General features: G+C 46.6%; 6 protein-coding genes across 6 annotated transcripts in view, besides 11 other annotated features; 4 read left to right on the top strand and 2 right to left on the bottom strand.

Moving 5' to 3' along the window:
• The first annotated feature begins 202 nt into the window (after positions 1–202).
• Positions 203–1,699: a mobile genetic element.
• On the top strand, positions 320–1,825 carry TSTA_121540 (uncharacterized protein; the record flags this gene model as incomplete). Its single annotated transcript, XM_002482358.1, has 2 exons — positions 320–1,075; positions 1,112–1,825. The coding sequence occupies 2 exons, from the start codon at positions 320–322 to the stop codon at positions 1,823–1,825; spliced, it is 1,470 nt and encodes a 489-aa protein (XP_002482403.1).
• Positions 1,826–2,108: 283 nt separating this feature from the next.
• TSTA_121530 (uncharacterized protein) lies at positions 2,109–2,616 on the bottom strand (the record flags this gene model as incomplete). Its single annotated transcript, XM_002482357.1, has 2 exons — positions 2,109–2,351; positions 2,374–2,616. 2 exons carry the CDS (start codon positions 2,614–2,616, stop codon positions 2,109–2,111), a joined length of 486 nt encoding a protein of 161 aa, XP_002482402.1.
• Positions 2,139–2,366: a mobile genetic element.
• Positions 2,392–2,880: a mobile genetic element.
• Positions 2,881–3,196: 316 nt separating this feature from the next.
• Positions 3,197–3,517: a mobile genetic element.
• On the bottom strand, positions 3,425–4,772 carry TSTA_121520 (uncharacterized protein; the record flags this gene model as incomplete). The annotated part of the gene is made up of 3 exons (XM_002482356.1): positions 3,425–3,489; positions 3,515–4,183; positions 4,253–4,772. 3 exons carry the CDS (start codon positions 4,770–4,772, stop codon positions 3,425–3,427), a joined length of 1,254 nt encoding a protein of 417 aa, XP_002482401.1.
• Positions 4,260–4,742: a mobile genetic element.
• A 539-nt stretch (positions 4,773–5,311) lies between the features above and the next one.
• TSTA_121510 (uncharacterized protein) lies at positions 5,312–6,109 on the top strand (the record flags this gene model as incomplete). The annotated part of the gene is made up of 2 exons (XM_002482355.1): positions 5,312–5,401; positions 5,429–6,109. 2 exons carry the CDS (start codon positions 5,312–5,314, stop codon positions 6,107–6,109), a joined length of 771 nt encoding a protein of 256 aa, XP_002482400.1.
• Positions 6,110–6,181: 72 nt separating this feature from the next.
• Positions 6,182–6,457: a mobile genetic element.
• A 509-nt stretch (positions 6,458–6,966) lies between these two features.
• Positions 6,967–6,999: a microsatellite.
• A 440-nt stretch (positions 7,000–7,439) lies between these two features.
• Positions 7,440–8,490, top strand: TSTA_121500 (uncharacterized protein; the record flags this gene model as incomplete). The annotated part of the gene is made up of 3 exons (XM_002482354.1): positions 7,440–7,556; positions 7,580–7,847; positions 8,084–8,490. 3 exons carry the CDS (start codon positions 7,440–7,442, stop codon positions 8,488–8,490), a joined length of 792 nt encoding a protein of 263 aa, XP_002482399.1.
• Positions 7,562–7,993: a mobile genetic element.
• Positions 8,059–8,835: a mobile genetic element.
• A 2,349-nt stretch (positions 8,836–11,184) lies between these two features.
• Positions 11,185–11,454: a mobile genetic element.
• A 1,019-nt stretch (positions 11,455–12,473) lies between these two features.
• Positions 12,474–15,211: a mobile genetic element.
• Positions 12,564–15,211, top strand: part of TSTA_121490 (reverse transcriptase, putative) — a gene marked incomplete at both ends in the record, with an annotated part of 6,225 nt that continues 3,577 nt past the window's right edge. The window contains one exon of the mRNA XM_002482353.1: positions 12,564–15,211. Within this exon, the coding sequence (XP_002482398.1) occupies positions 12,564–15,211 (2,648 nt within the window).

The following is a 15,211-nucleotide window of genomic DNA, read 5'->3' as shown; positions in this document are numbered from 1 at the left end:
TGGGTTGGGCGGAAGTGATCGGGTGGGTGTCATGATCGGGTGGGTGTCCGATTACGTTAGTTAACGTAATCCACAAGCGAGTTGGCCACACAAGCAAGTTGGCCACTTTTCCCGAAAACGCGCTCTATATTGATTCTACACAATTCAACACGTCAATATGCCGCCAATTCGCAATAAAAATTCAAAAAATTCAGTTGAACAAGAGGGACGAATCTTGTTAGCTATCTACGATTTAAAAAATGAAAAAATACACTCTATACGAAAAGCAGCAGAGATCTATAATGTCTCACGGTCAACACTTCAAAACAGACTACATGGCATGGCATATCGAGCTGAAACACGCGCCAATGGCCATAAATTAACTCAATCTGAGGAGGAATCGCTTGTTAGATGGATCTTAGATCTAGATAAACGTGGATTACCTCCTCGACACTCTCTTGTACGGGATATGGCTAATTGTCTTCTTTCACAACGCGGAAACCAACATGTTGGAGAAAACTGGGTATACAATCTTGTCAAACGTCGCCCAGAGATTGAATCAAAATTCTCACGGAAATATAACTATGAACGCGCCAAATGTGAAGATCCAAAAATAATCCAAGAATATTTTGATCGCGTACGAGAGGTTATATTAGAGTATGGGATCTTGCCAGAAGATATCTACAATTTTGATGAGACTGGCTTTGCTATGGGACTCTGTGCGACTACAAAGGTTATCACTGGAAGCGATCGATATGCTCGGCCAAAGCTATTACAGCCTGGTGACCGAGAATGGGTAACTGCAATTGAGGCAGTTAATTCGATTGGGTGGGCATTGCCTTCGTACATTATTTTTAAGGCAAAGAAATACACTCGACTAGGCTGGTTTGAGGATCTTCCAGACGACTGGAAAATCAATATTAGCGATAATGGATGGACGACAGATAAGATTGGATTAGAATGGCTTAAAACTCATTTTATCCCTCTTATTGATGGCCGTACATTGGGGAAATATCGGATGTTGATTCTTGATGGCCATGGAAGCCATTTAACTGCTGAATTTGACCGTACATGCACTGAGAATAATATTATTCCGGTTTGTATGCCTCCTCATTCTTCACATCTTTTACAGCCTCTTGATGTTGGCTGTTTTGCTGTTTTAAAGCGACATTATGGACAGCTTGTTGAGCAGCGAATGAGGCTTGGATTCAACCATATTGATAAACTTGACTTTCTTACTGCATTCCCAAAGGCTCGTACGATGGCATACAAAGCTCAAACTGTTCGGAATAGCTTTACAGCAACTAGATTAGTACCATTCAATCCAGATCGAGTTTATCAACAGCTTACTGTTCGATTGAAGACTCCAACACCCCCTCCAAGTCGATCAAGTGATACACAATCATCCTGCTTGCAAACCCCTCAAAACGCACGTCAATTTAAGCGCCAAATGACTACAACAAAGAAGAGAATAAGCCGGCATACAAGAAGTTCATCTGAGGCTATTGGTGAAGTGTTTACACGGGCATCAAAGGCTTATGAGATGAGTATTAATAAGCTTACAATTGCACAGAAGGAACTCCATGATCTACGGGCTGCACATGAGAAGGAGAAGCAAAAACGCCAAAAATCTAAAAAGCAAATATCCCATGATCATGGAATTACCAGAGAGGAAGCTCAGGCACTTGTACAAGGTCAGATTGAGGCATCTCAAGCTGTTTCTACTGCTCCGGCCGAGCCTGAGCTCCCAGTCTCTCATCCACCTGTACGGCGTCATTTCCGCTGCAGTGGTTGCGGTATTGAAGGACATAAAATAACTGGATGTCCAAATCGTACTAGTAGTTAATTCTTTTGTATATAATTTGTATGTGGTTAGAAATTGAGATTTGAAATCAATAATAGAGCGCGTTTTCGGGAAAAGTGGCCAACTCGCTTGTATGGCCAACTCGCTTGTGGATTACGTTATCTGGATCAGCTTAGCTAATCCAACACACCGCCTCATCTGCACCACGGGAAAGATGACGACACTTGCTTTCTGGGAATAACTTCAAAAGAAATCCGTGCTCAACCGCTTCCTTATTTCTCCATCAATCCATCCCTAATATAGCTGTATAACCATCGATTTAGAGCTATTTCTCGGATCCCTCGATAATTTCAGCTATATCTCGCAAATTGACCTGCTCCACGAATTCCTCGAATTCACTTCTTCCCAGAACCTTGGTGAGGCCGTTTGCAATCATTTCTTTTGTCGGAGTATATTGCATATTAACTAGTCTTTCTTTGACTTCCTGCCTCAACCAGTGGTTATGAATATCGACATGGCGAAGATTGGTTTGCAGCTTAAAAGCTTCTTCATTAACCAGTCGTACTGTCTGAGTATTATCACACTCAAACCGTCAGTTTGTCCTCGTCGAACCGGACCCCAATTTCCTTCAATAACCGCATCACAAACTTCCCTTCCTTCACAGCTTGAGAGAGAGCTAACAGCTCTACTTCGGTAGTTGACGTGGTAACTGTACGTTGCTTGTTGGCCTGCCATCCAGTTACTCCTCCAAATAAATACATCACGTATGCTTGGGAACTCTTCCGGTCAGGAGTGTTACCGCCAAAGGATGCATCAATCGCCACTCCAAACATATCTGCACCCCCCAGTTGCAGCGCTCGAGATCAATATTGTTGAAGATAGCATAATACTCGATCCGCGGCGTCATGATGCTTAGGACCGGGATTTGTCAAGAATCTTGATAGTTGGGATACTGCAAATGCTATATCGACTCTTGTGCTTACTGCAGCATATATAAGAGAACCCGCTTTTCTCTGGAACTTGTGGATTAAGGATTTTGATGCGATTTGCTGGTATGGGAAAAGCTCTTTCTTCTCCATTGGAGTGTGGTATGTCCTCGCTTGTCGGCTAAGTTGGCGATTCTGTCAATATATGATGCTTGGCTGAGTCATGTCAATATCTGCAGATGATTTCTTATGACTCGGATCCCTAGAAACCACTCTAAATCTTCCTCTCCAGTGATGATATATTTGGATTGGAATGAAGCTATAGCCTGCTGGGCTTCCTGTTCTTGATTCTTTTAATAAGCAAGAACAATATTATCAACATAGAAGAAGATTGATATGCCATTCTTGATCATGCAATATGGTTTATGAGGAACACTCTGGAACCCAAGTTCGATAAGTGCTGTGGTTAGTTCCTTTTGCCATAATAAGGGGAAGTTCTAAAATCATATAAGGCTCTGTTCAGTTGATAGATCTTTCCTTTCTCCTTATATCCTAGCGGCATTCTCATGAATACTTTCTGGTCTGGTATTGTATGCATAAAAGCGTTTACTGCATTATATTGCTTGATCTCTAGGTCGAATCTAGCAGCAACTGCCATAAAGGTTCAAAATGATCGGGCGGCTAAAGTTGCTGCATACGTTTTCTCAAGATTCACTCATCTTTTCTGATCACCCCTGACAACTAAACGTGCTTTGCACTTGACCAGATATCCGTGCTTGTCTAATTTATACACAAACCCACATACAATCAAGGATCTGAGAGCCTTTGGCAATAGATTGGTCAACTGTTGTCCATGAGTTCATTGGTATATAGCTCTGTAAGTGAGCCCTCTTCGCTTGAGCAAATTGCTCACCTAGAAGATGGGTCTCCAAGTCTCGATGCCATTTCGGTGGGTCAGGTAGGTCTCGTCGATGAATCTTATGTAACTGCTCTTGTTGGATCAGTTTTTGGAGCTTGGAGCGATCACATTCTTCCTTCTTATCCTGTATTTTGTTGACCGATTGATTCCTCGATATCCTTTCTCTCTCTAACGTTTTGCTCTCAAACGTTCCAATTGGCTTATACCGTGAACCGGCGATAAAGGTCGCCTTCCAAGGTACAAAAGATTCATACTTCTTGATTAGCATTGGAACCTCATCAATTGGCCTCTGAATTGAGGCTACAAGCAGCGCTGCAGGTGGAATCGGTGGAGGGGTTGGATAACCTCGCCAGTGACTCGTTGCTTCCTCTTTATCAACTTCCTGCGGCCCATGGGTTGTAATAACCCTTCCGAAGCCCCGATTTGGCATTCGTCCTAGTGCTTTGTCTTGCGTGGGGATATTCCCAATATTGATGAGCTCGTTTACCACTGTCGAAGGGAGGTCTCTGGCCTCTGGTCTGCTCCTTGTAACCTCCTCCTCATTGACATCAACATCTTACAATAACTTGGCTAGTTCTTCCAAATTGACAGTTCGTAGGTCGTCTCACAATCAATCCGGGTTACCGTCAAACGTCTCATCCTCATTGAATGTAACATCCCTCGCTTTCCCAATTTTATTTAACACCAGATTCCAAACCCGATATACGTTCGTGGAGTCATATCCTACGAGATAACCTATACATGCTCTTGGATTGAATATCTGCAGTCTATTCTCATGCTTCATATACCCAGTTGTCAAAGAATACGCTTTGCACCCATATACTTGCAGGTGAGCTAATTGAGGCTTGGAGGAGACTGGAGATTTTCCATCCCTGTCGGCAATGAATTGGTGAAATCTCTCGTAAGGTGATTCCCAGTCATAGTTGTACCGTAGCATCCGATTGTGCGAATATACGGCCGCGCGAATGATTTCTGGAGCGAGATCTTGAGGTAACCTTGATGAGATCCTCATCAATCGTGCTTTAGTCTTTATTACACCCCCTGAGCGTTCTCCGCTGCCATTGAGTGCTCGAGTGTAGGGAGGTGAAGGCTCAACTTTGACATATTTTTCTTCTGTTAACCAATCATAGGTCTCCGGTCGCATTCCAGCTTCTCAGGATGAATATGATATTGCACTTCAAGCATCCCAAACAAGTGCTCGAACACCGTGAGAATGGTCTCATCTTGATGATTTGGAAGGTAATAATCCCATAGCAATCCTATATATCCGCATGTCACCAAAATGAGGGTTTTAAAATTGTTGATTGAGCTCTTATAATCGTGAAATTCAACTGATAATTGTGCCCCTGCTGCCTTGATCATATCACGAGCGAATCGTTATATAATTCTTTTTGCTTTCGCTTGGGCGCATGCTTCACATTTCTGGGCAAGATGTCCTCTTAGTCGTACCCCGGTTGAGCACGTACTAAGTGATTGATTGCCCTGAGGCCCTGGATATCCAAGTCGTAGGTACCACTGGAGCGAATCTGCTAAACTTCCTCGCTTACCGCTCCAGGTATTGCACTTATGCTTTAAGGAGTGGAACGACATCTCGGACCTCCTCAATCGCTATCGGGTCTGGCGGCAATAGAGATTAGCACCTACAGTAAAGAAGATAAGGAAGTCAAGAAGCTCCGGGATTGGATGATAAAGACGGTCGATATCACATATGCTCAAACTGCCATTCACGTCACTACCGATATAGCAACTGCGTATGCGAATCTGCGTGAGCAAGTAAGACGAAGCGAATCCAAATTGAAGAGAGAGATCCGAGCCGAATACAGTCATCTCATCGAAATACCGCGTGCTCCAAAGTCCTGGGAAGCATGGATTAGCGCATGGGAAAAGGTTATGATACGAGCAATGCTAGAGAACCTGTCGTTTGCAAAGGACAGCACCGAATGGGCAAATAACTTTCTTGACGCGTTGAAGCCATATTTTGACACCTGGGTTACCGCTTATAGAATGAGCAAAGAAAAGGAAATAGATAACGGATCTCTGGACTACCGTACCCTCTCAGGCGCTTTCCGTAGACATGCCACTGCGACCAAGAGATCAACCGGTAAGGTTGGCAAAGGCGCATTTGCAGTCACATATGGAGATAGCGAAGAGCAGGATGGAAACTTAGATGCGACGCCATCCATAAGAATTAATCCTCAGGGTGATCGCAGAAGAGGAAACAAGAAGCGTAACCGTACAATTGAAGGCTCAATTTCTGAATCAGGAAAGCCACGGTGTAGGGCTTGTGGAATTCTTGGGCATATGGCCAATGCTTGCTGGTATATCTTTCCAAAGAAAGCGCCGAAAAAGTGGTATCCAAAAGAAGGTGTTCAAGAGAAGGTCGATAGCAACCTTAGGGAAGATAACAAACTTGCAGAAGAGATTGCAAGGATAAAGAACCCAAAAGCCTCAAATCATGATGACAAAGAGGCTAATGAGTGACCAGTACGGAATGTAGGAAATTGTCCTGCCAAATATTTGACAACAAACCGAAGCACGTTTCATACCGTAGAGATGAGTGCAGCCTTCAATGCTTTAGAATATCCACTTAAAGATTCGACGCTGCTCGATAGTGCCATAACCAACCATATAACGAACAACAGGCGGGGCTTGATCAATTATCGACGAGCTCCGGAAGGAGATTTTGTATGGGCCGGGGATACGCAAATGGCAGTTCTTGGGTATGGCGATCGAATCGTAAAAGTGCAGGGATATAAGAGGCGTGGGAAAACTTCGCTCCTACAAGATATACTATATTGCAAAGGAATGGCCACAAATCTTATGTCAGTAAAAGAGACTCAGAGAGCCAGAAATTTGGTAGGATATGAAGAGAGAACCGACATGTCTACGACGTATGGATGACTCCCCTAGTGGCGTATGTCCCTGTCCGGTACAGACAATACGTCCTAGAGTATATTTCCATAGAAAATGACGCGCTCGGGTTGAGATCCTTCAGTTTGAGTTTGAGTAGCTTGGGATTGGCTTCTCGTCGTCATGCGTTCGGTAGAGGTTGAAGTTGTTGGAACCATGACTGCAAAGTCCTTGAACTTTAGCATATTTGGTTTTGCAAGAGGCTCTCTTTTTCCAGTCACTACATCCTCTAGATCGACGATCCTCGCTTCTGCTAGGAATGCGGTTTCCCATTGCTCCCATCCCGTAGGGTCGCTGAGTACGATTTTTGTTGATTCGGAAGTCCACATTGTCGTCGGTTTTGGTGCTTAATTTGATATGAATGCGTCAGACTCTTAATTGTTGGATTGTACGTAACAACCTTTATGGTGTATCTCAACGTATCAAATTAGTAGTAGTAGTAGTAGTAGTAGTAGTAGTAGATTTGATATACCTGCTGTAGCTAGCGACGGTCTAAAGAGCCGCTATCCAGGTGTGTGCCTAAGCCTGCAGGCACCAAGAAATCCGCGGTACAGCCACGGGTGGTGCGCCATAGGGGCGCGCCACAGAGAACGGAAGCTAAGGAAACAAGACTAACGAATGCAAACATATCAAACAAATAAAACAAATAACCAATTCACTTCAAACCCACATATTCCCATATCCTTCAATCCACATCTTCGCACTCTCATAATATACAAACTGTACGGTTTTCTCACATTCTAACAATCCCATAGAACCCACTAATCTTACCCTTCGCAAATCCGACCCTTATGTCCCCTACGTAGCATCCCCGTTGGCTGGCTCTGAATCCCTCGATCCAAGGCTTGTATTCTGTAACAACCAACAGGGTTTGGGGTCTCACTATTCCCAGAAATGCACCATGACGTCTCAATTTGGGTTTCAACTACACCAGGTGAAGGTTTATATGTTCGAGGATGGTTTCAGCTCCCTCAGACTGCACCTTGACGGTTGGAGCTATTCGGAGAAGGGAGATTTGGTATAATTTACATGTCTATAAAGATAGCAGGTTATGGCGCTGCAGCCTGGTTTCAACCAGGCCTCATGAGCCAGAGGCAAATCACACAAACCATACGCAGATTTGCAATCACCCAAAAGCGCGCGGCGTGCCTAATCAGTGAAGCTCTCCGTACAACGGCTGCGGAGGCCCTCAATATAGAGCTTTACCTAATCCCAATCCGATTGCAACTGGATCAACTCACAAAAGCTGCAGCTATTCGGATTCGTACAGGCCCTGCCTTTGCGATCCCTGACGGCCTGGCCAATCGACGTACTTATGACGAACTCAAGCTCGGCGGATACACTCCCATGGAAGCTCATGCTTGGAAGAAAGGCTGATGCTTATTGGCTCCCCCGGGAACCTTGACGGGGCGATGGGAGAGCCGATTTGCGTACGTCCAGGCACCGTGGCATGAGCCTCCAAAGATTGTGATCGATGAGCGAGAAAGGCGGTATCAGTGCATAATGACATCATACGTAAGAATGAGCATATTGCAATATACACAGATGGCAGTGGATATCAAGGCTATATTGGCACGTCCATGGTCATCCCGGCCTTTGGAAAACAACGAACAGAGTGTATTGGTACGGAAGGCACCTCAACCGCGTACGCAGCTGAGGTCTGCGGCATCAAATTTGCGCTTGAAACCGCGCATCAGATCGCGGATCAGAACATACGAACCAAGAAGCTAGTTATCTTCTCAGATAGCCAAGCCGCGCTCAAAACCCTCATGAATCCGCGTATGGTCTCTGGCCAAACGTACATTCATGACTGTATCGATTCACTAAGAAAGTGCATGGATGAGGATACCGACGTGGTGCTGAGATGGATTCCAGGCCATGAGGGCGTTCCTGGAAACGAAGCCGCAGACAGGGCTGCAAAACGTGCAGCTCTAATAGGTGCACGAAGGTAGATTGTGCCAGGAGATATCGGCAACTGGACCATACTCGCAGCAGCTGCAAAGCGCAGAATACGCCAATCAACCAAGGATGCCTGGGAGAAACAGTGGGACAAGCAAAAGGAAGGGAAACCCACCAAAAAACTTGTCACTCAGCCTTCCAAGCGCACACTCCAATATTGGACCTTTCTCCGCAAAGTAACATCCTCAATCCTGATACAGCTGCGTACCGAACGAATCGGGCTGGCGCACTATCTGTGGCGAATCAACAGGGGAGACCAGCCATATTGCGCCTGCAGCCTATCTGGTCAATCAGTACGACATATCCTCATGGAATGCCCACTGTATGAGAATGAACGCGGTCTCATGTGATCACGAATCAATGGATTCCGACGCACAACAGATATGCAGGCATTACTCAAGGAAAAAAGGGCCGCAATTGCAATCGCAGTTCATTATTGATACGCGAGTGCTTGATCAATTCCGTGAGGTAGATCCGGAGGCAGTTGGCACCTACGAAAGCACAGAAACAGCGGCTCAATCGGAGCCTGCAAATGACAAGGACACTGACGTGGGAACATGTACGAATACGCACGTAGATGACGTACGCTCCAGGTCGACGTCGTTATCAGTAAGGACCAGGATTGACACGAATACGAGCCTTGGATCAAGTGATTCGGAGCCAGCCAACGGGAGGCGATATAGGGGACGTACGGCTCGGATCTGCGAGTGAGATATGCAGATTTTATGGATTGTGGGTTGTGGGTTGTCAGAACGTGATATATCTGTACGATCCGTACGGTACAGAAGTTTGAGGATATGAGGGATACAGGATATGTGGATTTGAAGCGAACTGGTGCAGTTCGGAGGACCTCAAAAGAATCTAGGGATTCGTATGGACGGGGGCGTACGCGCACTAGCCGACCAAAATGTTTGATTTATTTGTTTGTTTGACATGTTTGCATTCGTTTTCTTGTTTCCTTAGCTTCCATTCTCTGTGGCGCGCCCCTATGGCGCACCACCCGTGGCTGGGCCGCGGATCTCTTGGTGCCTGCAGGCTTAGGCACACACCTGGATAGCGGCTCTTAGTCAGTGGCCAGCTACAGCGGGTATATCAACACTACTACTACTACTAATTAATCAAGTTTATTGTCCGTACCCAGCCCTACTGGCTATGACAGACCACTGGAAGTCTTGGTGACGCCCTACTGGCCTCACCCCTACCAGAATCATACATGCAAAAATTCAAAAATCACTATCTCGTCCCCATATGGCCGATATGCCAGGGACCTTTGGGTACTCTCCCTAGGCTAATCCTTCCTGAGATCCCTTATAGTTCCAAGCCCGTGGGCACGCCTAGTCCGTACAAACCCTGACTGTGACAGCTTGACATACGGCACCTGACAGGACGTTCGACGGAGCTTACCGGCCGAGGATTAGGACCCTAGGCGGTACTACTCTGGGAATAGCCTCAGCGGTGCCAGATTGGGAAGAGGGTGCGCACAAAGGGGTATATAAAGGGCCTCTAGCGAGGTGGATTTCTGCTTCTTCTTTTCTTCTTCTCTCCCATGCTTATTATTCTCGTGTATGAGCACCTCATGTACGTCTTCTCAGCTAGATCAATACATTGAGCTTGGCCACCGTCACACTGACTAGTGTGCCCTTATCCCTACCCATCCTCCAATGTGACACCTAGGCCACCTTCCTCCAACGTATCCCACCCCCATGTGACATTTGCTCAGGCCTAAACTCTAGGGTAGCTCATCTTCAAGAAACTAAGCATACAGAAAAGAAGGAGAAAGGAAAAATCTGTGTGTGAGCTCGCTACAGCCCTTTGTAAGCGCGTATGGCCTCGTCGGTGCCTAAATAGAAAGTCGTGACAACAAAGGGATATCCCGTTGTACGGCCAGCTAGGGCTTAGGGCTCAACGAGACCACGGAGCGGCACTACAAAGGACCAAGCTCACACGATAGCGATTCTTGCAGTCATCACATCACTCCCCCTTTGATAGGCGCTTACCCTCAAGTGCCTGCCTCCTCGTCCTCACGGAGCCATTCTAACAGCTCAGCTAGCAGTCCATCCTTCTCTAGATACTCCATGTGGAAATCATGTAGCTACTTTGGCGCATTTTTAAAATTCTTAGCAGGATACCACTTGGGGTCCGGATCATGGCCCAACCACTACACGCGGTAGTAAAGTTTCTTCCAATAAATCTATGAATCTAGAATCTTCTTGACTTCCTATTCCTGCTCGCTGTTAACCACTATCGGTGGCGACAGCTCAACAATTTGACCGGGGAGCGGCTCCATTCAAGATATGAGTCGAAGCTTGTCCAAAGAGAAAACAGGGTGTACATTTAGGCTAGGTGGCAGCTTCAACTTGAACAAGTGACTATTAGTACCTTAGCAACAATCGGAAAAGGTCCCTCCGCTTGATGACCAAGCTTTCTACTGGGTCGACCAGTGTCCCAACTTCAATTTATAACAAAGACCTCATCTCCAATGTTAAATCCACCTTACGACAGTGCTTATCTGCCTGCGCTTTCTGACATTGTTGGGAAATCAGAATATTGCTCCTAGCGAACTCCTAAATTTTGTGCATATGGCTCACCCAGGCACGCCCTTCTCGCTCATTCAAAGTGAGGCGTTGTGGTAGATCTGGTTCTTTCCAGTCGAAGGAGACTCTCAGTTGAAAGCCTTTTTCTATTATAAATGTGGATAGTCCTGTTATTTCTTGAGGGAGAATAGACGCTGTGAAGTCAATAATGGGTAACCAATCAGACCAATTATTCTGGAAATGATTCACATAAAGACGCAGCCTCTAGGATAAGTATTGATTTGCAATTTCTGTCTGACCATCCATCTGTGTATAATCCATTATTAATAATACTATCTTAATTCCTAGTATTCAATAAACTTCTCCCCAAAATTTGAATACGAACTAAGGGCCTCAGTCCAACATGATGGTGTCAGGTGCTCCTGTGCGTCAATAGAGTGTCGGAAACTTCGGTCAAACTACCGTCGAGTATATCTCGGATAGCTTATAACACGCTGAAGTTATAAGGCTTCTAAGTATGAAAGGCTTCTTGAAAGCAAAGTCTTAATAAAAGGATGAATATCCGGTTCGATAGAAGAACGTATACTCAAGTTGTCAAAGCTAAGGGGTACTTAGCACGGTTAATTCAAGACGGTAAAATAAAACTAGATACATGGTAAATGAGTATCTTTATATATCCATCATCGTTGTATCGCTTGATTATAGGGGGGCGGATAGCTGAAGTGGTAACGGCTATCCTTGGGGCCTCCATTCGGTACCCATCTTCGCTGATTGACAAGGCCGTAGGTTCGACTCCTACACCCCTCACCAAAACAATTACCACAAATTATCGTGGCAGCTGCAAGTGGGTGCCGCTGCCAAGGCTCGCGTGCTAGCGCTTTATATCTAGCCACCGTAGGGCTTTTGCCCTAAGAACCGCACCAATTCTCGGGAACCCTTTTAAAAACCATCCGACCCACCCACGGGACAGGACACCCGAGGCTAGCCTAGCTAGTGGTTAGTCCCTTATGGGGCAAGACTGTGACGGCCAATAAGTAGGCTGCGATGCCGATATTGGTAACTGGAAGCTCAGAAGTGGTTGGAGAGTGGGCGGTAGTGGAGCAATAGGAAAGATAAGGAACTATTGTATCTAGCTTGAGAGGACAGAAGCGGCAGCCGGTTACTATGGGTGCATATATATAAATGTATAGTAGCTTAATGTGTATCCCCCCAATACTCCTAGGGGGGATTTAGTGAGAGAATTAGTGGTGGAGGCGCGTACAGATCTAGCTAACCATCCATATTTTATGGTGGTTGACGTGCTAGAACAGGGGAGGCGTACGAGGATAGTGAACTGCTATGACAACTGGTTAGGTGCACGTCATACATACTCAGGAGAGAGCCTACTTACAAGAAGAGCCCTCACGGATCTTGATTGGGGACCAATTTTAGAGGGTCGATGCCTCATTCTTGGAGACTTCAACGCCCACAGCCCGATGTGGAATGTCCATATCGACCAGAGGGTTAACGCAAGATCCCTCGAGGATCTAATAATGAGGCATGACCTCTTTATTAATAACGACCCTGACGAGCCAACAAGGCCTCATAAGCCTAGAGATTCTACAGCATCATTTGAAACATCTACTGAGACTAGGGTCTCAATTATTGATCTCACAATCAGTAGTCAAGCCCTTGGCCCTCTATCTGGATGGGAAATCGAAAGCCAGAGGCTCACGCCATCAGATCATGTTATGATCTGGGCTAGCTGGGAACCTCCAGCAACTACGAGTACAGAGCCCACAAGGAAAGAAGTCACAGGGTGGCAGATAGAGGCTCTACTAGGAGATAAAAAGGCTCTGCAGGAGGCAAAAGACACCTGGAACGAACTAGCAAAGACTCAACCAATACTAACAGACACAACCTTAACAGAGGAAGTGGAACGTGAAGCCGAGTGGATCGAGAGAACATTGACAGAGGTCCTGAACAAGCACTGCAAACAGATCAGGCTTTGTGCTCGATCTAAGCGGTGGTGGAACAGTGAGATTGAGGCAGAACGAAGCGTGTATTCCAAGGCTCGTAAGGCCTACCAAGCGGGTGAGATTAGCGACGAGGAGCATCGAGAAGCACGTAAGAGCTTCTATTCACTGATCAGGAGAGCTAAAAGAGAGTGCTGGGAGGGTTTCCTTCAGGGCACGTCTGAGGGCTCTCTGCCAGATCAGAAACGGTGCTGGACAGCCTTACGCTATACTAAACCACAAACACAAGGCACCACACCAGCCCTCACCGATGAGGCCTCAGGGGAGGTGATTGCAGCCACCTTTAGCGAGAAGGAGGAGGTTTTTAGACACCGTGCATTTCCACAGGCTCCAAACAGTAACATGGAGTTACAGCTTCCTGAGCGAGGATCGGCCCACAAGCTGGTTAACGAGGAAGTTGTTAAGAATGCCCTCTTTAGCCAGGGACTAGAGAAAGCTCCAGGTACAGATTTACTGAACTTCAGGGCTATCAGGCTCTTATGGAATCTAGACTCAGAGCGTGTGGTTAGCCTGACTAGGCAGTGCCTTAGGCTTGGGATACATCCACGTGTCTGGAAAACAGCCAAGGGAGTTCTACTGAGAAAGAACGGTAAAACCAACTACACACTGGCTAGTGCGTATCGAGTGATAAGCCTATTGAAGTGCCTAGGCAAGGTAATTGAGAAGCTCGTAGCAGAGTTAATTACAAACTTTGCAGAGGCTCAAGACCTCTTCCATGATGGTCAATTTGGAGGCCGTCGGCAACGCAGTGCAATTGATGCTGTGGCATGTCTAGTGGAGGAGATCCATCAAGCTTGGGCAAATGGGAAGCTGGCTGCAGCTCTATTTATGGATATTGAGGGGGCCTTTGACCATGTCATCCTAGCAAAACTGGTAGAGGTGCTCAGAGAGGCTGGCGTGGATGGAGATCTTATACATTGGGTGATCTCATTTCTATCTGACCGGCGAGTCACTCTTGTGATTGATGGACACGTGGGAAAGGAGGTACCGATAAGCTCTGGGTTACCTCAGGGCTCTCCGGTGTCACCCATTCTCTTTGTTCTATACGTTCATGGGCTATCAAGAGCCATTGAGAGGAGTGTGCCAGAGGTTCGATGTCTGTCCTTTGTGGACGACCAAGGCCTAGTAACAGCCGCAAGCTCAGTGAAGGAGGCTTGTAGGATCCTCGAGAAAGCCGCGGAAGTAGCCATCGAGTGGGGGGTGGCTAACGGGGTACAATTTGATCGCAAAAAGACTGAGGCCGCTTTCTTTTATAGACGACACAGACATCAAGTGGCCCAAAACGTATCTCGAGCCCGGATCAGGGTTGGAGGCGAGTTGGCAACTGTCAAATCTACAGTACGGTGGCTAGGGATACTCCTAGATAGCCAACTTACATGGAAGAGCCACTACAACGCTCGAATTAAGACAGCAAGAAATACGATAATCAGGTTAAACTCACTCTGCAGAGCTAATGGGTTACCTCCAGCATTAGTGAGGCGCATACAGAAGGCTACAGTGCAAGCCCAATTGCTGTGGGGTGCTGAGATATGGTGGCAAGGCCAGAAAACATGGGCACAAAGGATCCAGATTCTAATCAATAAGCAAGCCAGAGGTATTACGGGCATGTTCCCAAAAACCCCAATCGGAGCCCTAATCAGAGAGGCAGCGTTAGAGCCAGCGACAGTCTTAATGGACGCTAGAGTAGCTCGATACACAGCGAGGCTACTAGCTCTGCCTGACACGCATCCTACAGCGCAGATACTTCCAGTCACCCTCAGACATGGTGACCTTCACGCACAACCTGGAGAGCAACCACGGGACGACCGGGAATGGGCCTCTAGAGACAACAAGGTGCTAAATCGACTCGGCCAAAGGCTTGCAAAGCACCTTGCTCAACGGTTGAACAGAGACCCCTCTGGAGGAATTGAGAGAACTGAACAATGCGAGCTCCAAGGCTTCCCAGGCTCGATCCGAGTACTTGACAAGGAAGAGGCCCTAACAGAGGCTAATCAACAGCGTGCTGGAACAACGTTTTGGTCAGACGGCTCTAGACTCGATACAGGACGTGTAGGAGCCGGTGTCACTTTACAGGCTGTACCTGGAGGCCCCTGGGAACACGTAGAGGTGCCAATGGGCCACGGACACGAGGTCTTTGACGCAGAACTAGTGGGAGTAGCCACAGC

Source organism: Talaromyces stipitatus, genomic scaffold, assembly GCF_000003125.1.
Source record: "Talaromyces stipitatus ATCC 10500 scf_1105507295555 genomic scaffold, whole genome shotgun sequence".
Lineage (NCBI taxonomy): Eukaryota > Fungi > Ascomycota > Eurotiomycetes > Eurotiales > Trichocomaceae > Talaromyces > Talaromyces stipitatus.
Note: the sequence above shows the minus strand (reverse complement) of the source record. Positions and strands in the feature narration are given on the sequence as shown.